At 49.5% G+C, this 24,938-nt stretch overlaps 1 protein-coding gene across 4 annotated transcripts in view; it reads left to right on the top strand.

Moving 5' to 3' along the window:
- Positions 1–24,938, top strand: part of Ldlrad3 (low density lipoprotein receptor class A domain containing 3) — a 227,692-nt gene that overhangs the window by 66,116 nt on the left and 136,638 nt on the right. For all 4 annotated transcript variants that reach the window (XM_027936466.2, XM_027936464.2, XM_034636216.2 and 1 more), the window contains exon 2: positions 1,966–2,112. In XM_027936466.2, coding sequence (XP_027792267.1) covers positions 1,966–2,112 — 147 coding nt within the window. The remainder of the gene's footprint in view (positions 1–1,965; positions 2,113–24,938) is intronic.

The raw sequence follows: 24,938 nt of genomic DNA, 5'->3' as shown, positions 1-24,938 counted from the left end.
ATTAGTGATGTCTGATTGGGTGGTAGAATAAGAGAAATAGTAGCACAAATACATTGGCAATTCCCAACAGAGCTGTGTGAATTTTTTATTCCAGACCCTTCTGTGCCCTGGGCTGACCCTTCCCACACTGTGTCTTTGCTGCTGTTTTTCTCTAGGCCTAAAGAGCTCTTATTTTTAATGTCTGTGTACCCATTAGCAGCCACCATAAATGTCATCTCTTTGCTGGAATCTTTTTTGATTCCCTTGAATTTTGACTAAGGAAACTGGGGAGTCATTCAGTGGCTTTTATGGTAACGAAGTGACATGTTCCATTTGCTGTGTAGAAAGATCTTTCTGGACACAGGAAGGTGACTGGATTGGAGAGAGGCGAGATAGGAGGCAGGAGACCCGAGGTTGAGGTAGGCAGAAATCCCAGGAAGAGAAGGTGGCTGCTTGGGCTGGAGTGGCCGCTATGGCGACGGCAGCTCTGTGATGGGGCAAAGCGGTGAGGAAGGGACAAATGAGATTTCTGGGTTCTGATGTGGGTCGTTGGGCAGAGCGGAGCCCCCGCCCTAGCCTCTCTTCTGGAGCTCTCCGTAGGGAGACGGGATGTGCAGTATTGGCTCCGTGTGGCAGATGGTCTCTGAGGGAATGTCCAGCCCTCGAGCCAGAGCTGACGTGGTGCTGCCAGCCCGTGGTGGTGTCCTTTCCAGTTGGTCATGTCTGCTTGTTCCTGTTATAAAATATTCTTAGTCTCACCCCACAAGCAGCATCAGCAGTCGACCGGGGAAGCGCTTATCCGTGGTTGGAGAAGCCAGGGACACTTCAGGAGGAAGGTTGCCCAGGAGGTGCCTGCTGAAGGGTGTGAGGGGACTTAGCAGGAGACCCAGTGGGCAGGGGGCATTCCAGGTAAGACCCCAGCGCCTAGAAAGGTAGAGGCCTTTACAGGAGTAAAACCCTTTGTGTGCCTCTCTGCCTGTCCAGCTGACGAGAGGATCCCAGCCTGGCGCCTTTGTCTTGGGGACATAGCACACGTCCTGGCCAGTGTGTCCAGTAAGTGCTTACTGAATGACTCAGGAGGGAGCCCTGGAGCTTCAGGAGAGCTGAGGGAATGGCCATTTTTTTCCCTCCTTTCTCCCCAAGACTGTCTCACTTCCAGATGGCTTCTTATCCGTCCGTCATTGATCACACCGGCTCAGACTGATCCGACCCATCGGATCCTGGCCCCCAGGGTTATCCTGTCAGATGAGGGTTCAGTGTCAGATGAGGTCCAGGCCCCACTGCCATGGAAACACCCTCTCTGTTTGTTTTCTTGCCTGAGGGTGGTGTCGGGTGGAGGCCTTGGCACGCTATGACTCTATTCAGTGGCGTTGAACCTGAACTCTGGGGCTCGGTTCTGAATCTCCGGTAACTCTTGGCAGCCGGTGTAGCGACCTGCGTAGCCTCTTGGGGGGTTAGAAGGCCTGAGTTCAAGTTCCACCTTGGCCTGTCCTCCCCATTAGACCTCAGGCAGGTTGGGGTGCAGATCTGAGCATCTTGTTTCCTAGAGTGAAGCCGTGCCTTGGTATTCCTGCCAGCTTGGCCCAAGTTCAAGGGCTCTGCGCCTGGAAGGATCGTGCACTTCCTGCCCTTGGAGATTCGGGGAGTCCAGTGCACTCCTATCTGGGACTTTAATTGTTGCCGCTGCTGCTGGCTAGGAAAGAACATTCGGGTTTCCAACCAATCTTTTGGATGTTTAGAAAGAAAGAAGTCAGGAAGCACTGATTTTGTGGCCGGACACCCAAATGCTTTCCCCAGATTTTTCCATGTAACCCTTCCAAGGTCCTCGGCAGTGAGCTGGGGCAGATCACAGGCAAGGAAACCGAGGCCCGGGGGGCAAAGACATCTCCTGGAGGCCTCACCTGGGCAGTTTCAGCTGGGAAGGGGCTCAGGCCCTTGCTGCTATGGCTGCTGTGCCCTCTGACCCCTGTCCCCTCTCTCCCACAGAGAGCCAGCTGCTTCCCGGGAACAACTTCACCAACGAGTGCAACATTCCAGGCAACTTCATGTGCGGCAACGGGCGGTGCATCCCGGGCGCCTGGCAGTGCGACGGGCTGCCCGACTGCTTCGACAAGAGTGACGAGAAGGAGTGCCGTGAGTGGCCCTGCCCTTGGCTGTGGGTGGGGGTGGGGTGGGTGAACTCTGAGGCCTGCGGGGGAGGAGCCCCTGATCCGGCTTCCACCCTGCACCCTGTTTGCTGCAGCCTGGTGGGGTCAGGGCTCTGGCTGGTTGTCCTGCCCTGCCCTGTGTGTCCCTGTGTCTCAGAGCAGCATGGTTTGTGCAGAAACAGGGATCTTGGTGGTGGTGCAGCCTCGACTCGGGAGAGCAGAGGAGGCTCTGAATGAGGAGGTGGGGCCCCAACTCTGCTGTCCCCTTCACTTTACGTGCCAGCCCTCTGAGAATCCTGGGGTTCATGTAGCTTCTGGGTCTCAGAGCTGGAAGTTGCAGCTCAGGCCTCAGAGCCAGGGCTTTCCATGCTGCCACCTCCCTGGCCACAGGACGTGGTACAGTTTTCTTGACAAGTCCAGGTGGTGTGACATCATGCAGTGTCCAGCATGGAGTGGGTACTGACTCGGGAGTCATTTGCCCCCTCGTCCCTTCTCTCTGCCGATGGGTATATATCCTGGGCCTTCACAGGGGCATCACCTTCCAATGGGCACCGCCAGGCTCTGGTGGTCCTTGTGACCCTCCTGGCACCCCCTCCTAATCCAGCCTCTTCCTTACCTTGTGCTCCTGGAACGTGTGTGATTTGAGTCGGGATAATCTATAAGAAAAGAGGCAGGTGGCACGGGGGTCTGGCTTTAGAGGCTCAGGGTGTCAGTGGTCATGCTCTGTGCCCAACAGGATTGTTGGAGGGGGACGCCCTGGGACTGCCAAGTGGACAGTGGTTCTTGGCTTTTTTCCTGGGCTTCAGGAACCAGACCATGTGGCCTCTGACAGGAGAACTGCGTGTTCTGGTTCTGAACTTGCCGTCTGTCTGGAAGCCAGCTGAGGAAGTGGCCAAGGACAGAATAATAAAGTGAACTTTTAGCGTCGCTGTTCCTGGGACTTGAGGCCCTGTCTGACTCAAAGGAAGAGCCCTGGGTTTGGAGGCCACCCCTGGGAGCCTAGGGCTGTGCTTGGGATGTGCCTGGAGACTGGATCCTCCCCTGGCAAAGGGGCCTGGTGTCCCCCATGCCTGCTCCTGTTCTTCAGAGAAGTTTTAGAGAGGAAAAACCGGGCCAGTGTTTTGGGGGAGAATATTTCACTTTGTTGATTGCTTGTGATTTTTTTCTTAATGAATCGCAGGACCTAATATATATATATATTTTTTTTCCCCACCGTTGCTTTTGAAAAGTATTATCTCTATTTCAATGTTTTCCCATAACTAGCGTGGCTTCAAAACTGCGAGAAATGTAACATTTGGTAATTGGGTTTCGAGTCAGACTGAGTGTGTGAGCTCTATCTTTGCCTAGTTTTAAGGATTGTTAAACCTGATATAAGTATGTGGAATTGCCACTTTGGGGGTAGGGAGTGTTTTGAACTCCAGTGAATGCAGATTGGCACTTGCTAGCTGGGCATATCTGTCCCACAAGGGGTTTGTGAAGAGATGCAAAATGAGGAATCAGACTTAAGTTTCATTCCCAGCTTTGTCCATAGCAGCTGTGTGATATTGGTAACTTCTAGGATATTCTGTGCCTTCTGTGGGTACAGTCCCATGATGTTAGTATTCATACTCAAGCCGGATGAGGAGGTGGACAGAGCATGTTTTTTTAAAAAAACAAATATAAAAGACAGTTGCAGTCGCTGCTTGGAGCTGCCTGGTTTGGTTTGGAACAGACTCACTTGTGGCCACCCTCCATCCCTCCCTTCGCCCCCAAGTCTGGTGAAGACTTGACTGGCATTTATTTAGTCTTTTGATCAAAACATAATTTCAAAAACCATACACACAAACACACACACCAACCTCTCTTCTGTTGCCCCTCTCCCTCCCTCACCTCTCTTTTGCTTTAAATTGCAAAAACAGAACATTAGAAAGTTTAGACAATAAAGGAGAGGGGGAAATGTCCCTTTTCTCACAGAAATTTAGCTTTCATTTTAATTTTCTTACATATTCCTTTCCAGTCTAGGTGTTGAGAGCGGAAGCTTCGGAGAAAGATAATCGATGTCCAAATTCTAGCCCCTTCTCTCTCCTTAGGGGGCCATGTGTGATCTTGCAACAGTTTCCAGAATGTTCCAAACCTTAGCCATTGGGAGGAATACAGAAAATTCTTTACCCTCCTAGAGCCTCCATTTCCTGCTGTCCAAAGGAGAGGCCAACAGACTTGTAATACTTACCCTTCTGGGAAACTTTCACCTGCGCTAAGGCACCCAGGGTAGTGCCTGCTGCAGTAAGTGGCCCATAAACGCTAACTGTTATTGGTCAGTCTGCACACACTGTTATATGGTTGTCATTATGGGGACCTATGGTGGAATCACCTGCTTTTATCTACTTAACCTCGGAGGCCCGTGGCCACATCACCGTATTTCATATTCAGTTGTTGTTTTGTGCAGTTGGTTCAAGTTCCATGGCGGAGATGTACTGAGACTTAATGGTCCCCTTCTTGTTGAAATCTCTTTTGCTTTTTTGCTTCTACTGATCAAAATATTTAGAATCATTTAAAGAATTGATCCGTAATCCAGATGACAGAGATACAGGGTAGCTCCAGGCTGAGCCCCCGTGGCAGGGCCGGGATCTGCGGGAGGACCAGCTTCCCCACCTCCTGAAGGACGCCCTGGTGCAGAATTGTCACCGTCTTCCTCCAGGGAGGGAGTTGGCCCCGGGCCTTCTTGAGGTGTCACGAAGCCCTTTCTCTAGTTGTTTAGAATGACTGGGGAGGGGAGCGAAGGGGGCCATGTTCTCACTTTGGGGGCTGATGGCCTCAAGTTTGGAACTGAGAAAATTACACACTTAAAAGGAGAGAGAGAGAGAGAGAGAGAGAGAGAGAGAGAGAGAGAGAGAGAGAAAGGCTTGCCCTTTCTGCATGGTGGGGAAGAAGTTGGAGAGGAGTCTCATGGTGGGGTGCGAGCCAGCAAGCCGCTATTTTGTATCCACAACCAGGGCAAAGATTTCCAGAGGACAGGAAGAAAGTTTATCCTAAAGGTAATAAAATCACATATTCTAAAACCTGAGAGGAAGGAAGGATGAGAACAAAGAAATCACACCTGGAGTCGGCTCTCCTGGCGGATCCACTCTGAGAACCCTGCAAGCTTCCAGCCAGGCTCTCCCCAGCTGGGATCTCCATGGATATTCAGTCTCACACTTGCGTTCTCCCATGTGACATTTCAGCATGTTAACATTTTTTTTCTGGGTTTTTCATGTTTCTCTTAATCATTTTAAAATGCCTAATTTTCATTAATTTGATATGATATAGCTTATCTCTTATTCTTATATTCTCATTTATTATACAGCGTGTGTGTGTGTGTGTGTGTGTGTGTGTGTGTGTGTGTGCGCGCGCGCATGCGCACAGTGTTGGGATGGAACCCAGGGCCTATGCTCACACCTAGGCAAGAGCTCTCCCACGGAGCCCACACCCCAGCCCTCAAATTAGCCCCATGCTGTCGTCCACTGTTGGAAATGGTGCTCACTGTGAGCATGAGGCTGGCCGTGCCTTTTCCCCTGTTTGAGAAACTGCTGTGGGCTGGATTCTCAGAAGTGACATCGCTGGGCTGAAGGGTGGTGCCCCTCTCTGGCTCGCACACAGACGGGCCCCTTGTTTTGCTGAAGCTCAGCACCAGCCTGCTCTCCCTGGCAAGGCATGAAAACTGGGACTTTATTTTAGTCTTGGCAGCATTAAATAATCTCTTTAAAAAACATTTTTTTCTGGTTAATTTAATAGCTGAAAACAGTTCATATATTTTAATTTTTTTTTTTAACTAACGAGGTTGAATGTTTTCCCATACCTCTATTTACTAGCTGTATTTCCTTGTAAAATGTCTATTAATGGACTAAAATGAATGTCCATCTGGGTTAGCATTTTAGATTTTCTACCTGTGCTTCTGGAGAACCCCTCTCAGAGTATTGAGAAGAGGCTCATTTGGACACACTTTGGGTGTATTTCTGCTCTTGGTTAGTGGATTGCCCTAAGTGATCATTTTATTCAAATCTTTTGTTTTTCTTGTCTTCTCTTGTAATGAAAGGAGTAGGGGTACATTTTAGGAAAACACGGAGGTTCCGTGAAAACACACTGGCCCTAGGGTGAGATGGTGTGTTCTTGTTGGAGCCTCCTCTGGGCCACACTGTCCCAGGAACTGGGTGTTTTAATGAAATCATTAGATGGTCACAGAAGCCTTATTGGGAAGGAACTGTTGTAGTCTCCAGATGAGAAAAACCCAGACACCGAGTGCTTTGTTACCCAAAGCTTACCTGGCTTACCTGTTGGCCTGGAAAATAAGTCAGTGTACCCTTCCCTCCATCAGAGACCCACAGGTGCATTTTGTCTTGTGTACAGACATCTGTTACCTGCTGAATAGGATCATGTGGGTTGAATGGCATCATGGCAGGATTGTGACTGCCAGTCAGCTTTCCATTACTATAAGGAACACCTGAGACCATCAACTTATAAAGATAAAAGGGTTACTTTGGGTCACAGATTTGGAGGTTCAGTCTGTGATCTATTGGGTCTGTTGCTTGGGGCCTCGGGCAAGGAAGCACATCACAGCAGAAGTGCATAGTGTAGCAAAATTGCTTACCTTGTAGTTGGAAAGCAAAAATAAAAAAGAGAAGGAAGAAGCCAGGTCCAGCTCCTCAGGAGTCCAAGGCCAGCCTTGCCAACTGAGTAAGACTTTGTCTCAAAATGAAAAATATCTGGGTTCAGTCCTCAGAGACCCTTCCGAGAAAGGGAAAAGCTTGGGGTCCCAATTCCCCTTCTAGAACATACCACTTTAGACCCCTTAGGAGCCCCCGTGTCTTTTTGTTTGTTTTGCTGGATCCAGGAGCCCTGTGTCTGGCAGGCAAGTGCTCTACAACTGAGCTCCATCCCCAGCCCCAAGCCTCCTAACTTAAAGGTCCCATCCCCTTCTAGTCGTGCCACTCTGGGGGATCCGATCTTTCACACACAGGCCTTTAGGGACATTGAAGGTCCAAACTATAGCAATGACCAACCTACTTTTAAACAATTTTAGACATATCAATAGTACTTTTCTATATTAATGATTTTTACAATGGCCTTTAGTCCTGTGAGTCTCTGAAATGCCCTTGATGAGAGGGTTGCCTTTAGTTATTGCCACTCCTTATAATAAAAATTCCTAGAATGTGCATGTGACCTGGAATCCAGTAACTTGAGATCTCCTTCCATTTAATTTTGGATTTTGATGCTATCTCTCTGCCTCCAAACAGAGAGGGGAGTGAGATCATGAATGTTTGGGATCCTCATCACAAGTATTCATCTGCTTTTTTGGGAAGATTATATTAATTGATGTCTCTGGCTGGGTGTGTGGGGACTTCTAAAATCTCAGACCCTTTATGGTCTCTGTGTGTGTGCAAGAGCATGTGTGTGTGTGTGTGTGCATGTGTGTGTGCGTGTGCACATCCATGTTTGTATTTGATGGGAGGCGGAGGGGAGAATAAATTTGAAAACCTTGTCATATGATAAAATTTTCGTAAATCACCAAGTCCAGAGATGTGAGAAAGTACTTGCAAAAACCGAATTTGAATTCTATTTGCTTTGACTCTTCCCAGCTATAGCTTACACATGCCTTCCCCAGCTCTGGGGTGCTTGCAGCTCCTTTGAAGGGGAAGAAATCCCCCTCCTCTTTCCTTTGTCATCTCCCTCGTCTGACTCTAGGTGGCGCCACATTTAACGTTTTTCTTTCAACCTGGTGCTGTTGGCTGGATTCTGAGTTACCTTACCAAGCTTAAAGGGAATTCAGTTATGGCACCTGAGGCCTTCAGGAAGTACAGGAAGATCCTGCCCTTATGACCCTCAGAAGGATCCAACTCTTCGATACCTCAATTTTGGACTCCGGTCTTCCAGGATTATGAGAAGAAATTTCTGCTATTTAAGCCACCCAGGATGGCACTTTGGTACAGCCCTGGACTCCTCACTATTGCATTTTAAAACTGTCACACAGCAAGGGATGCTTGTCCTGCACCTGTGTGACAGGATGGTTTCCACAGACATCCTGCTTCTTGTTCTTCTTTAACAATTCGGAAGTCAGACTTACTGCAGTGGGGTACATTGGGTCTCCCTGCAGCACATCCAGGTCCTGACTCTCAGTATCTCAGAAGGTGGCCTTATTTGGAAGTAGGGTCTCTGCAGATGTAACTAGACAAGATGAGGTTGTACTGGAGCAGGGTGAGCCCTTAATCTAATCTGAATCGGGTCCTTATAAGAAGATAGCGTGACGGTCTGTGGGAAGAATACTACGTGACAACAGGGACAGCGGTTGGAGTGAGGTAGCCACAAGCCAGGGGGCACCTAGAGTCAACCACTGCCACCAAAAGCCAGGGAGTGGCAGGGAAACCATTCTTCCCAGAGCCCAGCTGAGGACTTGGTTCCAGACTCTGGCCTCCACAGTGTGGGAGGAGCTTTGTGCTGTGGGCCACTCAGGTCAGGGTACTTCATGATGGCAGCCCCTTACTTCCCAGGGACCACTGAAGCCACCGGGGGGTCCTGTGAGCCAGGAGATGTGGGCCTTCTTTCCCTGCCGCCCAGCCTCTCAGGGACAGCCCTCCTTGTTTCTGCTCAGGCACGTGCGTTGTCCTGGGAGTGAAGTGTCCCTTTCCTGCAGGTCCTGGTTCCTCCTGAGCCATTTTGAAGTGCTGGACTCCAAATGTCCTCTGAAGGAGTTGAGCCTCTGGAAACGAAACCAGCCCCTAGAAGATTCCAGATAGAGACTTATCACTGTGGTCACATACTTCAGAATGAAAAGACCCCTCCATTCCCAGCGCCCATGGTCAGGAGGCAATCCAAGACCTGGGTGTATGCACCTGTGCTTTGCTTCTTTTCTGAGTCATTCTTTAAATTTGTTTTTTAAATGTCTCAGGGCACTCCAGGCATGCCCCCACTCCCACATCTCTTAATATCTTTTGTCTTCATCTCAAATTCAAGACCATAAATCCTGTGGGGGGGGGGGGAGAATAAAGGGCTTGGGGCCAGGCCATGTTGGATTCTCCCCAGCCTTGTTTTATGATCTCTGAGGCATACATTTCCTCAGCTGTAAAATGGGATCATAATGAGAAACTGATGTGACTCCATTTTTGAAAACAGCTTCTACCTCAAGGCCTGTCCAGAGGGAGGGGGCGTGACCCTTGTCCTTGGAAAACCCACAGAGCACTCCTAGGCACAAACCCACCCTGCTGAGTTGTTTGTCTACAAATAACAGGAGAGATCTGAGGAGCCAGGTGTCCCTGACTCAGTTAGGCTAGGTGAGGACCCATAGTAACCTCCTAGCAACCACCAATCAGCATGAGACAGGGAAAATACCTGGGATGCCAGATGACCCCCCCAGTAGTTTATGGTGGTTGATAACGTGTTGGGAAACCATGTAGTTCAGCATGTACGCCCCTGGTGGCTTAAACCAATTAGTTCAAAGGAACCTCCCTCTTGTACTAACCAATCACCCCTACCCAACTTGTTCCCACAAGTGAATGTGCCAATCAATGTTAAGAGTTGTTTGATTTTCCCGCGATATGGAATGATTTGCTGTGTGATGTTGTGATGCATAGAATATCCCCCCAAAACCTATAAAATCTCACTGAACAAAGGACCGGGACTCATTCCCTGGGACCGCTGAGTCAGGAACGGTTGTGAGTCCAGGCTCAAGCTTGCAATAAAGATGTGTGATTGCATCGGATTTGGCTCCTGGAGGTCTATTGGGGTCCCACAAATCTGGCATCACAATAACTACACTTACTTCAGGGGATTTTTAAACATGGACTAAGTGGTGTGTCCAGGCCGCAGCCTGTTAGAAAGGAGCTGATCTCGCCCATCAGTGTTGTTTGCTGGGGCAGCACTTTCCTGGAGATCACTCCACACTTTGGCCTGAAGGAGCAAATGCCTGTGTGGCCTGTGGCTGTTTTGCTGCCTTCAATGGAGCACTTAGTAAATGCTAACTGGTAGCAGTCCCTGAAACCCAGGTATGCTGGTGACAGCCCAGTGCTCCCCATAGAACCCCAGGTATGCTGGTGACAGCCCCGCCCAGGGCTCCCCACAGAACCCCTTATTTGCTGGGTCGGTATCTTCTTTTCCCTCGAGCGGGTCTTGAGCATACAGTCCTGGGCTCTTGGGAAATTCCTTTGGCTTCCAGCACCCAGGACCAGCCCATGCCCAAGCTGCGGCAGAAGAGAAGGAAATGACCATTTCAGGGCCTGGGGGAACCAGGCTCTTGAGGTCTCAGGGAAGGAAGTCTGGAGGTGGCTCTCTGCTTTCTCTTGGGCAACTTCTGCTTCGGCAGGGAGCCCCTGCCCACTGGAGTGGCCCATGTAGCTTGTTCTCAGCTCTGTTGGAACTCGTGCTGTTAAACGCCTAAGCAGATCTGCTTTGTCACCTATAGTCTTTCTCAGCCCCTGTGGTGACAGTCCCTGCCACCCTGACTACACCGACCTGAAGCCAGTATGCCCAGGTGTAGAACTTGTAGAAGTCCTGTCTTCCCAATCCCCTCTTTTCACCCCAGATGGGCCCACGTGACGAGGACTTTCACTTCTGATGTTGGCATCATTAATTCCCAGGTAGGCCCCCGTCAGTACTGGTGTAGGGACAATTCCAGATTCTGAGGCTACACTTGACTTAAATGAGCCTAGTATTATGCAAACTTTTATAAAAGTTTCCTGGTATTTTTTTTTTTTTTTTAGAGGACAGTAATTTTGCACTAGATAGAGAAAGACAAAATGCACCCAGACCCTCTGGGTGTATTAGTATCTTAAGGCTGCTGTAACAAAATACCACAAACTGGATGCCATAAAACAACAGAAAGTGCATTCTCTCTCAGTTCTGGAGGCTAGATGCCCCAAGTCCACGTGTCAGCATGTCTGTACTGACTCTGAGGATCTGGAGAAGTTCCTTCCTTCCCTCTTCCTGGCTTCTGGTGGTCACAGGCAGTGCTTCTGTTCTTTGGCTAACTGTGGTTGCCTCCTATGGTGATCACATGGTCCTTTCCCTGTTGCCCGTGTCTGTGCTTCTGTGTCCACATTTCCTCCTCCTGATAAGGACACGGGTCATTGGATTAGGGCCCACCCCACTCTAGTATGACTCCATTTGACTTCAGAGACAGTTTTCCTAAAAGGTCACATTCATAGTGCTAGGAAGGATTCAGCCTCATACACTGGGTAGATGTGGAGATGGTAAAGCACCCAGTGACCAGCAGCGACCACAGGATAGGACAAGGCCTTTGATGTGTGAGGCTCCTTGGAGAGTCCCGGGCTGCAAGGTTTCCTGCTGCGTGTACTTGGGGATGTTTCATGGTTATTCGTTCTCTTCTCCCTTTTTAGCATGGTGGTTATGGAATAGGATCATGTGTGTCTGTAGATCAGGAGAGGTTTGAAGGAAAGCCTGAGAAGAGCCATTGGCAGGAGGAAGTAAATAACTTTTTTAAAAAGCTGGCTACACAGAACCTTGATCTGGAAAATGTGTTCTGAATACAGTGCGTGTGGCTTCCTGGGAAAGTGTGGAGCCTTTCTTGGCCCTGGGGTGGGCGAAGTGGATTGAGACAGTGCACTGGCTTCCTGCCCTTGGCCCTGCCTGGACACCTCTGCTGGGGGACCCAGCCACTCTGGGTGAGTCAGGTCATTAGACCTACGCAAGATAGAAACACACACCAATGTTTCTGAACTGGAAAACTGGAAATTTGCACCTGAAATTTGGGATTCCTGAGTTTTCTTCAAAAATCAGATTTGAGAGTAGAACCATCCCGGCACTTGGAGAGAACCTGGTCCACTTGTGCATCTGTCACCCACGTCGCCACCTTGCTCATGCGAAGGCCACTGGCGAATCTTCAGTTCTGAGATGCATGTTCTCCCCGCACTGGCTGATGGGCCAGCATGTGATCCCGGCGGAATTGGCAGAGTTGTTTTGTTCTTGTTATACATAAAATAGTGGCACGCTTTGCCATCGCTGGCATCTTGGATTCAGTGAAGTGCAGTAATCTTCTCTGATTGCTAGCATATGAGGTTTCAACCCAGGGTGCTGAACATTTCCAAACAAAGAAATGCACCATGTGTGTCTGTTTTCCTTAGGGTGCTGCGCTGGCGGGGTAAGAGGCGGGGTGCCTGGTGCTAGCGACCTGACTCTGGAGCCACACGGGATTGCATCCTGGCTCCGTCCCATGGAGCTATGTGCCCTGGGCGAGTCACCTCATAAGTCCCCATAATTTTTTGTTTTTTGGGTGGGGAGCTTAATAAGCTAAAACCCTGAAAACCGTTCAAGCAGCAGCTGGCACATAGTAAACCCTCAATAAACATCGGCTGTGCTCTTATTGGCAGTGGAGTTGTGTTTCTGGATTTGTTCCCAGATCTGCCACTGGCTAGTCACTTCTCGGAGCCTTGGTTTCTTCCTCTGTGACATGGGAGCGGGTGTGGGCAGAGTGAGGACATATCCACATAAAGATCCTGGTGTCTGGAACCTAGTGGCACCTAGTAAAATACCTGTCCCCGTCTTCTTCCTTCTACAGGGGTGCATAATGCCCTGTGCGGGGCAGTCTCCAGGGTTACCCCAGGGTTTGGATCCTGGCCCCCTTAGGCTGCTTCAGGCATCGCGGGTGATAATCCCACGGTTCTGCTCTTCTCCAGGTTGGTGAAGCTAGGGAAGGTGGCCTACTCTGATTTCAGTACTGTGGATGTCCGGGTTGACGGCGTACTGGCCCAAACTAGCTTCTGGAGACCGAGCCCGTGATGCCGGCTCTGTGCGGTGGACTGTGGGCCGGCCCTAGGTTGGGGGACCCCACCCCAACTGCACTGCCCTCGAGCTCCCACTGGCTGCCCCCTTCACTGCCACCAGAAGGTGAGAAGAGTAAGACTCTACCAGAGGCCCTGGTGCCCGCTCCCTTGGAGTTGAGACAGAGCCCCCCGACTCTCGGTGGGGAAGGAGTTGAGTTAAGTCTGTGGATATAAAGCTTCCTAGAGCCTTCTTCATTTCTGGGGTCCCCAAGTCTCCCAGTTCTTGGAGATTTCATTTGTTTCCCAGCCAGATCTCCCTGTCACACATCCCAGCTGGGGCCATTGTAGAGAGCTTTGGATGGCGTCTCCCAGGATCACGCCAAGCCCCTCCATCCCTCCAAGGCGGCAGCTACAGTTTGGGGCCTCACTCTGCTGTCTTGAAGGTTCCAGTTAAAATACCAGTGAACTTGGTGGCATGAAGTCCACTTTTAAGTCAAGTCTTTGCACAAACATCAGCCCTGTTCTCTCTCAACTGTCCTATCCACCACTCCCAGGGAGTCCCAAGGTTAGCAGGACTGTGGCTGCTGTTTCCTGCCTGCAAGGGGACCATCTTATTGGAACTGCTCTTAGCAGGGGGAAGTCTCGTGTTCCTGTGCTTCAGGAATAAACGTGCCTGGGTCCACCTGGCCCCCCCTCGTTCCGCACACTCTCATTGCCAGGGCTTGACTGTAACTGTAAGATGTAGTCAGTGGTAACAGGCATGGTAATTGCTAATAAAATTTAAATGGCTGCAAAATCACAGAACATCAAAAAAAAAAAAAAAAAAGTTGTTTCCTGGCACATCCGGACAAATCTTGCTGATCCAAGTTAGGCTGCGACCGTGCAGTCTTTTTATTTTTACTTTTTATGCAGACTTGCATTTTCACCAGCAACAGCCAGTGTGCAGTCACTTAATGGCTTTTTTTCAAAATCCAGAGACAGATGAGAAAATAATAATTTTTTAAAAAGGAGGTTGTGGTGCATTCCTATAATGCAGACACGTGACCAGAGAGATGGTTTTGCTGGTAAGGCTCAAAGATTCCTTTTCTGGAAGTTGAGAGTGGAAGGGGCTGGAGGTGGGGATCTTGCAGGTCCAAAGGTGACAGTGTACTCCTCTGCAGGAAGCATTTTAGGAAAGGTTGGGAGGGTCTTGGGTATAAAATCTCTCATGTTTTCTAGAATCAGTGGTTGAAGGGAAGGGGCTGAAACAGGTTCCCTGCAGGTATCCTGGGTTCCTCAGTGAGACAGAGCTTCAGGTTAATTCCTAGTTCAAACAGGGTCTGACTCCCTTAGGAAGGTATCCTTTGCATGTACCTGAGTTTATTTGTCACTGATGCTCTTTATTTCTGGAGGATGAGGGTAGGGAGGTGGACAGTCAGTGTCCCAGGGACCCCATGGGACTGAGGTCTGCACGTCTGAAGACCGTCTTGTCCTCTCCTGTCTCTTGGCGGGAGGACGGGTTGTTTGCTTCTCCTCCTCTTTTGGGATCCAGTGCCGAAGCCCAGGATGTTGGCTGACCCTCAGTGAGGGAGGCGAGGAGGACAGAGCTGAGGGTGTGTGTCTTGGAGGAAGGTGGGAGAGAGCCACCCCTTTGCCATCAGGCGTCGTCAGAGCCAAGGACAGGTCAGACTCTGTGGGAGGAGTGTGAGGTTGTGGTGAGGAGCTTTCTGTCATCTCTTCCTTCCCCTGGACCGTTCTGGACATTTTGGCCAGTGAGCCTGGACCAGGGCCCCGCCGCGGCTGTGCATTTGCTCCCGGGCCTGTGTGCCCGTCACCATTACTCTGCTGTGTCTCAGACCTTGACTTGAGTCCTGGCCCTGCCGGCTCCTTGATGCTCATACCACATTGTCCCACGTCCTGCTGCCCGTGGGACAGGCGGCTCTGGGCGGGGGCAGCCAAGTGACAGGGAGCAGGTAGTCTTGATGTGGGACCGGTCAGTGTCTGCTGCCCAGTGTCTGTCATTAAGCTCTAAACCAGGGTGGCTCTGGGTTCCCTGGTGAGGAGGCCCCTGGCCAACCTGAGCCCACTCTGGATAATATAGCAAAGCACCAGAGACCATGTGGCTCAGGCAGCGGAAACCATTCCTTATAGTTCTGGGGGCTGGCGTCCACGTTCAGGTGGCCTGTGTGTCCAGGTGGGCGGAGGGCCTCTGCCCAGCTGCTGATGGAGACGTTCATCGCATCCTCACAGGGCAGAAGCCAGGGCCGGAGCTCTCTGTCCTCTGTCCTATGGAGCCACTGAGCCTCTGGTGGGGGCTCCACCCTCACGACCTCATTGTCTCCTGGAGGGGACCCCAGTGGGGTTAGGGCGTCCACCCGTGGATTTTGAAACACAAGTCTGTTGCAGGGTGGGAGAACACTGGAGGGAAGGGAAAGCCTAAATACAGCCCGAGAGCAAAGGGAGAGTGGAGCCTCTCTAGGCTGACGGAAGTGGAGGAAGGCAGAGGCCCTCAGGGAGTGCTTAGAGAAGCCTGTGGCAGGTGGATCCTGAGGGGCCTAGTGAGTCACTTGCCAGCTGTGGGATCCTGGGCAAGTTACTTGACCTCTTTGAACCTCAGTTGCCACATCTGTCAGATGGGATCAGAGCCGTTCCTATGTCACGGGCTTCTGGAGATGAAGTGACTCCCTGTCAAGCTCTTAGGGCAACTCGTGCCACCCCGTAAGTGTTCAGTAAATGTTAGTTTCAGTTCCTGTCATTATATCGCTCTTTAAGTTCTCCTGAACAGTATTCCTGGTAAAGCCATCTGGAGAGCTTGCCTGCTGTCATCTGAGCCTCTGGACTCACCATAATGACATGACTAATACATTTTCTGAATGAAGGAAAGGGTATTGTTGTGTTATCTTGATGGCGCCCCAGGAAGCTGTTCAACATGATGTCACCAAAAATAGAACAAGAAAAAAAAAAAACAGTTTTCTTTTCATTTTCCCCTGAACAACAGTGGGATGAAGGGCTGCTGTTCGTCACCTCCTGCTCCTAGTGACAGCCCCTGCCAGCGTTTCTTAAAGTGTGCTTGGCCGGTCCCTGGAATCATCCATTGGCACAGACTTGGGGATGAGTCAAGGCCAACGCAGTGGGGCCCGGGGATCGGCACCTTTATCGCTGCCCAGGTGGGCCTGGTGCCCACTGCCCCCCGCGCCCACTTGTCCCGAGTAGTAAAGCAGGACGCTGCATGGTCAGTTCTTTCCGGATGTGGGTAGCAGGAGGGCCCGACAGAGCATCCCCTCCGCGGGACCCTGCAGGTAAGAGGCCTCCCAGCTAAGGTGCTGGCCTCAGAAGCAAACCATTGGGACCGGAGTGCCAAGTGACGTGGTGGTGGACACTCACGGGTTGGCACCGTGTCTGGCTTCCAGGGTTCCTTCATGCATTATTATCTCCTGAAGAAATGGGATGGTTCGCAGGTGCTCTCGTGGTGGTGCCCGGGAGAGAAAATGACTTTATCTGAGTCAGAAATGAAATTGCCAGCAAGAGGTGCCTGGCCTTTGGAAATCTCAACAAGTAATGCCAACAAGATTATATCCCCGTGAACGGTGGGATCCCCGGGAGGTGGGATAATGGCTAGTTGTTCTTTTTCTAAATTCTTATGATTTTTTTTTTTGCACGGGAGGAGGTGTGGGGAGGGCTTGTGACTACACACGCCTGGCCCAGGCCGGCCTGGGTTTCTCCTGATTCCTTTGCATCCTGGTTATGTTATTTCATCCCTCGCTGCCTCGGTTTCCTCATCTGTTAAATGGAAAACTAATAAAAGAGTAGCTGTCTTTTAGAGTTTAAATGCATTTTAGCTAGGTAGTGAGGACCATGCTTGACCCTTACTTCACTCTTGAGAAGAATTAGTCAGTAGCGTTAATAATAACGTCATCATTTTTAAGAACCTGCAATGGTGAGTCGGTGGAAAATGAAGAAAAATGCAAATGTGAAGGGAAAGGCTGCCCAGAAGCTGGAAGCCAGCGGGCGAAGCTCAAACTCGTCTGTCCTGAGGATGGACGGGGGTTTTCAACCCTGGGACTCAGGCTTGTCCTTCACCCCTGCTCTGGGGGAAAGACTGACCAGTGTGTTTCCAATTGTGCCTCTTGGAGTGTTAGGGGCCAGTGCCATGAAGACAGAGGAGCCCACTGGGCTGTGGGGGCCTCGGGCTCGTACCCTTCTCCTTGCTGAATGCAAAAATGGCTGCAGGACTATTTTTAAAAATATCCGCTGGGCTTCACATGCGATTTTATTTTCACCGAGAGTTCTGCGGTAAACAGAAAGGGGTTGGCTCTGGGGGACCTGCCCCCTGAGCAGCCTTACCTTTCTTTCTTTCATCTCCCCGGGACATCCGTGATGCCAAAGACAGCACCCTAATTGTCCTTTCCAGAACAGAGCTCCCTGCCAGCCCCCACAGCTCGGGAACACTCAGACACTCATTTCTTATAATGAGCCCACATCTGCTCCAAAGGTGGCAGTGGGGTGTCGTGGGTGCTAACGAGTTCCGCTATGAGAAGCGTGGGCTCGTGATGAGTTCAGGTCCCTGTGTCACTCGCTGTTGGTGGTGTGACTGGGTCAGCCTCTCTGCCTGTATGAGGAGCAAGCGTGAGGCTCTGAGCCCAGCGCTGGGCAGTGTGCGCGGATGTTGGTGTTAGCATCTGTCAGGCCACTCTTCTGACAGTCAGAGGGACGGGCCAACATCTGCTTGGAATCCTCCTCCTGAGATTCTGGAAGAGTGGCTAGGACAGGCTGCCCTTGTTGCACCTGGTTTCCAAGTGATGCCAGTAAGCTCTGTTTAGCGCCCTTGACCCTGCGTTAGAGGACCCAGCCTTGACCCTGGCTGGAGATGCTCCCTGGGAACCTGGTACCAGCACCCCAGAGAAGCTGTGGACCCCTCTTTTTTCTCTTTATAGGGAATCCTAATGCGAACAGTTAACCACATCCAAACAAGGTGATGGACGGGCTTCCTGTAGGACATGCAGGGTGTGTTCCAGAAGAATCCACAGTGATGGGCTGTCTGTCTGATCACACCCTGAGGCGCACCAAGCTTTGGCAAGTGTGACTAACTATGAGAATAATACACGTGTGGAGCACACTTTCCCTGGCTCTCTATTTAATGTGCTCCGTTTTGTGCCAGCCCCTGCCCCCCCCCCCCCCCCCGCCATGTTCTGGATCTCAAAAATATTCTGTTTTTTTTTTTTTTACTTCAGACAGTGGGCTGCGAAGGCAGGTGTATGTCATCACTTAATTTGTTAATTCTGCCAGACTCCTTCTGCCCACCAACAGGTCTCCTTGAAGGGCGATATTCAGGCTGGCCCTGAGGAAGATCACAGAGGAGCAGCGTGGTGTTCACCCTGTGTGTGGCTGCGGAGGACATGTCTAAAAGCAAAACAAGGCAATTAAAAAAATAGTAATAATGCAGTGCCTCCGTGAGGGAATTCTGGGTAGGCTGGATGGCGCTGCAGAGCCGGAGAGGGGAGGAGGCTGTTTTCTGTTCTTGACCTGGCATGGAACTTGGAGCACAGGATTTTACTTTTCTGAACTTCCTTCTCTTCTATGCAGAGACCTGCCCTCTGGCATCTTTTCAGAAATAATGGTTATTTACAGGATTGACGTCACTCTGTTCTTTGACTTCTCAGTTGGTGGAAGCACAGAACTGTAAACCCCCGGGATGTGGCTGCTTAAAAAGAATGTGGATTGACATGTTGTTAGGAAGGATGGGTGGATGGATGGATGAATGGATGGATGAAAGGATGGATGATGGGTGGGTTATTGGATAGGTGGGTTAATGAATGGCTGGGTGGTGGGTAGATGGATGGATGGATGAATGGATGGATGGTTGAATGGGTGAGTAGGTGAATGAATGAATGGATAGAGGGCTGGATGAATGGATGGATGGGTGTGTGGGTCGATGAATGGATTGATGGGGGCTGGAATGATGGATGGGTGGGTGGGTGGGTTGATGGATGGGTGGGTGGATGGGCAGGTCAATAAATCTATAGGGCAATGAATAAAAACAGGAACTTTTCACTCTATAACCACATCCCCTCCCAGAAACCTTTCCTTCTCTTCTCGAGGCTGCATAGATGTCTCTCCTGCAGCACTGCCCTTCTCTGCCTTTGAGTTGTAAACAGGCAGCTGCCTTGAAGCCTACAGGTACCTTCCCTCAAGCGGCATCAGAAGCTGCAGGCCATCTTGTTCTTGGTTATCCCACACCGCTTGCAGCTCCTGGCACGCGGGGCGTGCCCCGTGCACATTGGTCATGAAGGACCCAGTGAAGGAACAATGACTGCTTACACATCTGTGAGGGCAAACTGCTGCTTGCTTTCTTGAGTACCTCTCTCTGGCTGCTGCTGCCTCAGAGCTGATTCCTCTTACCAAGGAGCCAGAGGGTGGGATTGCTAGGCAGGAACAGAATTTCTCCCATCAGCAACACACACATTCATTCTCTCTCTCTCTTTCTCTCTCTCTCTCTCTCTCACCTCTCTCTCTGTCTGGGGACTTTTAAAGAGTCACCCAGCTTGACTTTAAAAACAGTCTGTCTCATATCCTCTTTTCCCATGTCCTCCAAAATGCAATTCCTGTTTATTAATTAATCATTCCTCTGAAAAGAAAGATTCTTCCAGATTCTCTTTTTCCCTCTGGGTCCCCACTGATGTGAGTTCTGGGAGAGCCCCAGCTCTCCTGTCTCCCTCAGCCTTTGCAAACATACCTATTATCATTGACTCCATCCTGATGTTTGTCTTGGACTTAAAGACAGAGGCAGGGGCTAATGAGGGGCTTTTGTGCTCAGGAACAGCAGGCACCAGGCAGCTTCGGGTGGCTTTTGCACTTAATTCCAGGTTTATAGGGCTCCTGGCTGTGTCTAGCACTACACCAGGGGAGTGGCAGACAGCACGATCGGCACAGAAGAGCCAGCCCTGCCCAGCTCTTCGGTGGCCAGCACAGCCTTGTACAGGGGAGAAGCCCGAACAATGAATGTGCTCGCCTGTGGTTTTCTTCGTGTATTTGGGTGTGAAGAACTAACTTGATGTTGGTGAGCACTCCGTCTTTTCTCAGTCTTAGTTTCCCCATCAGTAAAGTGACTTGATCATGTCCAAACACTTAAAAAACAGATGTTGTAATTATTGCATGGAATGTCCTCCTCCGTGTGAAAATACAGAATGGCTCTCAGGCATGTGGGCATACACCTGTAGCGATGAATTTAGGTAGGTTTAGAGTTAGGCAAAATGGTGAGAACCAAAGTGGGCATATAGTTTGGGGGGGGGTCTGGGTTCAGACTGCTTGAGGATGAACATATTGAAGCTCTAAGAATCAGGCATTTTGACCAGGGTTCTGCATGGACAATGTCATTCAGTCCTCACCATGCTACAAAATTGGCCCGACTAGAATCCCCTTTATTAGGTGCAGAATTGAGGCTTAGAGTAGCTAGGTAACTGGCTGAGGCACTTGGGTGGCTAGAGGGAGCCTTGACCTGCCTGCTGTGCTGCCCCCTGCAGGCAAGTCCATGACATGGCAGGTCTGGACGGAGGAGGTTTTCAGGGTTCCTTTTGATCATGGGGAGTGCACGTTCAGTGTCCTAGGCAACATTTTCCTTTCTGCAAAAAGAAATTGCATTTTTTAGTTCATTTTTTTCAGTTGTAGTTGGACACAATACCTTTATTTTGTTTATTTTTATGTGATGCTGAGGATTGAATCCAGTGCCTCACACGTGCGAGGCAAGTGCTCTACCGCTGAGCCACAACCCCAGCCCCAAGAGATTGCATTTTATGTGGCTGAAGTTATGCCTGACTTAGCTTCTCAGCCCTGGGGAACTGAAACATTAGAACCCTGATGGGAGTTTCTTTCTGGACTCCTTTGCTGTATTCTGTAACATCAACAACATGCGCATCCCAGGACACTCTGCACCAAAAATGTGTGGCAGATGCCCAGTACCTTGCCCCCTGCCATAAGACCCTTCCTGCATTGTGGTCCAGAGCTTCACACACCTTCGGTAGAATGCAGATGCCAACTCAGTCCATACAGGTAAGGCTGATTGAATGTCTCACTGACCCCCAGGTGGCCGCCAGTGCTGCTGGCCTGAGGGCTGGACTTCTAGCCTTGAAGGTCTAGAGTCCATAGGGGACTGAGCTGTCTGTATCATAATGACCTCGAGCCCGTAGTAAGCAGTTTTCCAGAACTTTTCCAGGAGATTCCCAGTCATTAGGCTACTGATGGGCTCCAGGAAGCTGCAGGTGTTCAAAGCACCTCACCATGAGGAACGCTGCCCTGCTCAGTGGCTTCTGAGATTGTCAAAATTTTGTGGATTTAGGCCAGTTTCGGATTGAGGGTGGGGCTCAGGGCTCCCTCGTGCCCAGTTTTCCTGGATGGAAGTGATGCACTCTCAGGTTTGGGGATTCCTGCTGCAACTGCCTCTTCGTCCCGTTATCTACAGGCTCTTATCTGATCCCAGACTGTCCCTCAAATGAGAATCCTCCCAGTTCTCGCCCTGTCTCCCTTGCTGTAGCCTGGATGTATCTCCTTGGCCCTCTGGAGCCTGACTCTTGCATCCACCAAAGTTGGGAGTTTGATCTGGAGATCTCCAGGAATTTCCTAATTGTCAGATCCAGCGGGTATTGAATCACCCTTTCTTGATGTTTGAGCTCCATGGAACACCGTTGGCCACACTCCTTTTCCTGCCTTTGTGCTCTGGGATTCCACCCCACCTCCTGGCTGCCCTTCTGCCGTCTTTGTCCTCTTTCCTCTGTCACCATTGTCCTGGCTCACTCCCTGGGCACTCTGCTCTAACCATCCCTCCTGCCCTTCTTCCTGAGCCACGCGATTGCCAGGCTTCAGATGTGTTTGTTCTTGAGATATACTCTCTGCCTGGGCTGCTCTGCCTCTTGCCAGGATGGATCTTCTTGTCTTTATTTGTTTATTTATGGGGAGGGGGTTCCAGGGATTGAACTCAGGGGCACTTGACCACTGAGCCACATCCCAGCCCTATTTTGCATTTTATTTACAGACAGGGTCTCACTGAGTAGCTTAATGCCTTGTTTTTGCTGAGGCTAGCTTTGAACTTGCCATCCTCCTGCCTCAGCCTCCTGAGCCCCTGGGATTATAGGCATGTACCACCGTGCCCAGTTATTCTTGTCTTTTAGATCTTCTGAAACTACTTTGGCCTCAGATGCTTCTTTTCTCATCACTCAGATTAGCCATGCAGTTTCGATCCTATCTCCCTCCAGCACCACGTACCTCTTAGACCTGCCAAATTAATTTTTCTTGGCTTGTGTTTTCTCTTGCTTCCTCTGCTAGAGCTCCATGAAAAAAAGACTCGTGTGCTCTGTGCAAGGCTCTGTCCACCTGTGCTTGGACCAATGTCTAGCAAATGGTCAGATATCCGTAGACAGTGGTGGAAGCAGGTCTAATGTTAATAGCTTACACTTATGTGTTGGAGTCTAAGCACGGCTCTGAATGCTTTATTTACATTTAATCTCCACAGAAGCTTTGTGACATGGGTACCTTGATCATCTCCATTTGCAGGCGAGAAATCCGAGGTGCCAGAAGTTACATAACTTTTGAAGATCATGTGGCTACATAGTGGCAGAGCTGAGATTTGAACGTGAGCAGTCTGACTCCAGAGTTGATTCTCTCTCTCTTTTTAAAAACACCTTTATTTAATTTATTTATTTTTATGTGGTGCTGAGCATCAGACCCAATGCCTCACACGTGCTAGGCAAGCGCTCTACCGCTGAGCCACAACCCCAGCTCCAGAGTTGATTCTCTTACTCACTGTACCCCACTATTTATGGAGGAAATGAACATGGAATATGAATGAAGAACTCACATCCATCCTTTCTGAGTACATGCATGACCCATCCCATGATGGGATTGGAATTTAGTGTTACCTGAGTTCAGGTTCTTAACCGACTCACATTTTATGATTTTTCATACTTGTATCTTGGGGTTATGGCGAGGGAGTACCAGAAATCTCTAGTCTCGTAAAAAGTTAGGACTTAATGTTCTGTATACCTTCTCTCACCTCATGACTGGTCACATTTTCTTTGATGCTTTGGCTTCTAGGAAACTCACACTAAATTTTGAGCCTTTGTCCAGGTGTGGTGGTATATGCCTGTAATCCTGGTGACTTGGGAGGCTGAGGTAGGAGGATCACAGGTTCAAGACTAGCCTGGGAAAGGTCTTAGCAAGACCTTGCCTCAAAAAAAAAAAAAAAAAAAAAAAAAGGGCTGTGGATGTAGCTCAGGGGTAGAACACCCCTAGATTCAATCTGGAAAAAAGAGAGAGGAATTGGGGACTGATGCTAGTAATCCTATAATAGTTAATGGGATGCATTTTGCTTATAGCCACCTTTTCTCCTACTTCCCCCTATAACGTCCTTTTCCCCTTGCGTTTTTGATTTCTTCATTTTAGCCGATTTCTTTTCCAAAAATTATGAAAACAAATTATGACTGTATGACAGATAACTATATATACGAGGTGCCTTCCTGGAACAGGTGTCTCTCAGATCCTCAGAGTCTTCTGTACAGTGTGGGAAACCTTCTTGCCCTGGAGTGTTCGCCGAGTGTCAGGAGGCAGGGTCCACAAAAGCCCCAGCACATAGTGAACCTTCAGGAAAGGTCTGTCTTTCCTTCTCCCTCATTTTCGGTGAGGATGAGGGACTCTTGTTCTAGCACCCCAGGGCGGGTGTGGGGAGGTGGTTTGATATGTCCCCTGTGCACTGCTAACTAGTGAGCTCCATTACAAAGGCCCACCGCAAATGACTGGCTGTCATCTTGTCTTGTTTTCGGTGGCAATTTCGACTACGGCAAATTGGCTTTTGAGCAGCAGAATAATATTAGGTTTAGTAAGTCTAAGAGACTCTACCCACTGAGCGGGGGATTTGTACATAGAGCCCAGCCTGACAGATAGAAAGGGTTGCTGGAAAGAAAATGAATCAGACCCACAGAGGCTTTCACTACTATGGCAACTGGGTATTCGGCCAGTCCCTCTTTAGCTCAGTTGTAATGGTGTAGTGATGAACGTCAACTGTTGTGTTGCTTATTAGCTCATGAAATGCCCTCGTTTACATACTAACCGTTACTAGATAGAATAATCCTATTTTAAGGTGATCTAGTCACCCATTTCCTGGTACTAAGCCCCATTGGTAGCTTAAAAAAAAAAAAGAAAAAAACAGAATACCATAGTTATATTAGGGGGCATGGTGGCACACACCTGTAATCCTAGCTGCTCCGGAGGCTGAGGTAGGAGTTCAAAGCCAGCCTCAGCAACTTAGTAAGGCACTTAGCAACTCAGTGTGAAATCCTGTCTCTAAATAAAATGCAAAAAAGGGCTGGGGATATGGCTCAGTGGTTGAGCACCCCTGGGTTCACTCCTCAGTACCAAAAAAAAAAAAAAAAAGTTATAATAGTAAAAGTTCTTAGCCCTTGCTGATGCCCTGGATCTTCTCATCCAGTCTTCACAGTCACTTTGTAAAGTCCTGTTCATCATTCCCCTTGCGTTTTTGATTTCTTCATTTTAGCCGATTTCTTTTCCTAAAATTATGAAAACAAATTACGACTGTATGACAAATAACTATATATACTAGGTGCCTTCCTGGAACATGTGGAAATAAAATCAGGAGGAAATAAAATCCTTGGCAACTTTCTCAAGGACGTGGCTATGGCATGAGTAGATCCAGGATTTGGACCTAAGTCTGTCTGACTCCTGACACTTCATTTCTTTTCTATGGGAGCTTTAGAGTTATATACAGTAGTTGGGTTCATCCCGACACACTCATGCACACATGGAAATAGATTTCAATTCATGATCCCTGCTTTTCCTCCCCCTTCCCCTCCCATCCTCCCTCCCCCATTCTCCCTCCTCCATTCTACTAGATTTCCTTTCACTTGTCCATTAATTTATATTTGGTTCTTTATGTTATACCCTCCTTCCCTCCTCCTCTCCTTTATTTTACTTTAGCTTCCACATACGAGTTCCACCTTTGAGTTTCTGAGTTTGGTTTATGTCACTTAGCGTGCTATTCTCTATTTCCATCCATTTACTGGCAAATGCCACAATTTCATTTTTTTGTTTTATTTTTAAGTATACT

This window comes from Marmota flaviventris, chromosome 9, assembly GCF_047511675.1.
Source record: "Marmota flaviventris isolate mMarFla1 chromosome 9, mMarFla1.hap1, whole genome shotgun sequence".
Taxonomy (NCBI): domain Eukaryota; kingdom Metazoa; phylum Chordata; class Mammalia; order Rodentia; family Sciuridae; genus Marmota; species Marmota flaviventris.
Note: the sequence above shows the minus strand (reverse complement) of the source record. Positions and strands in the feature narration are given on the sequence as shown.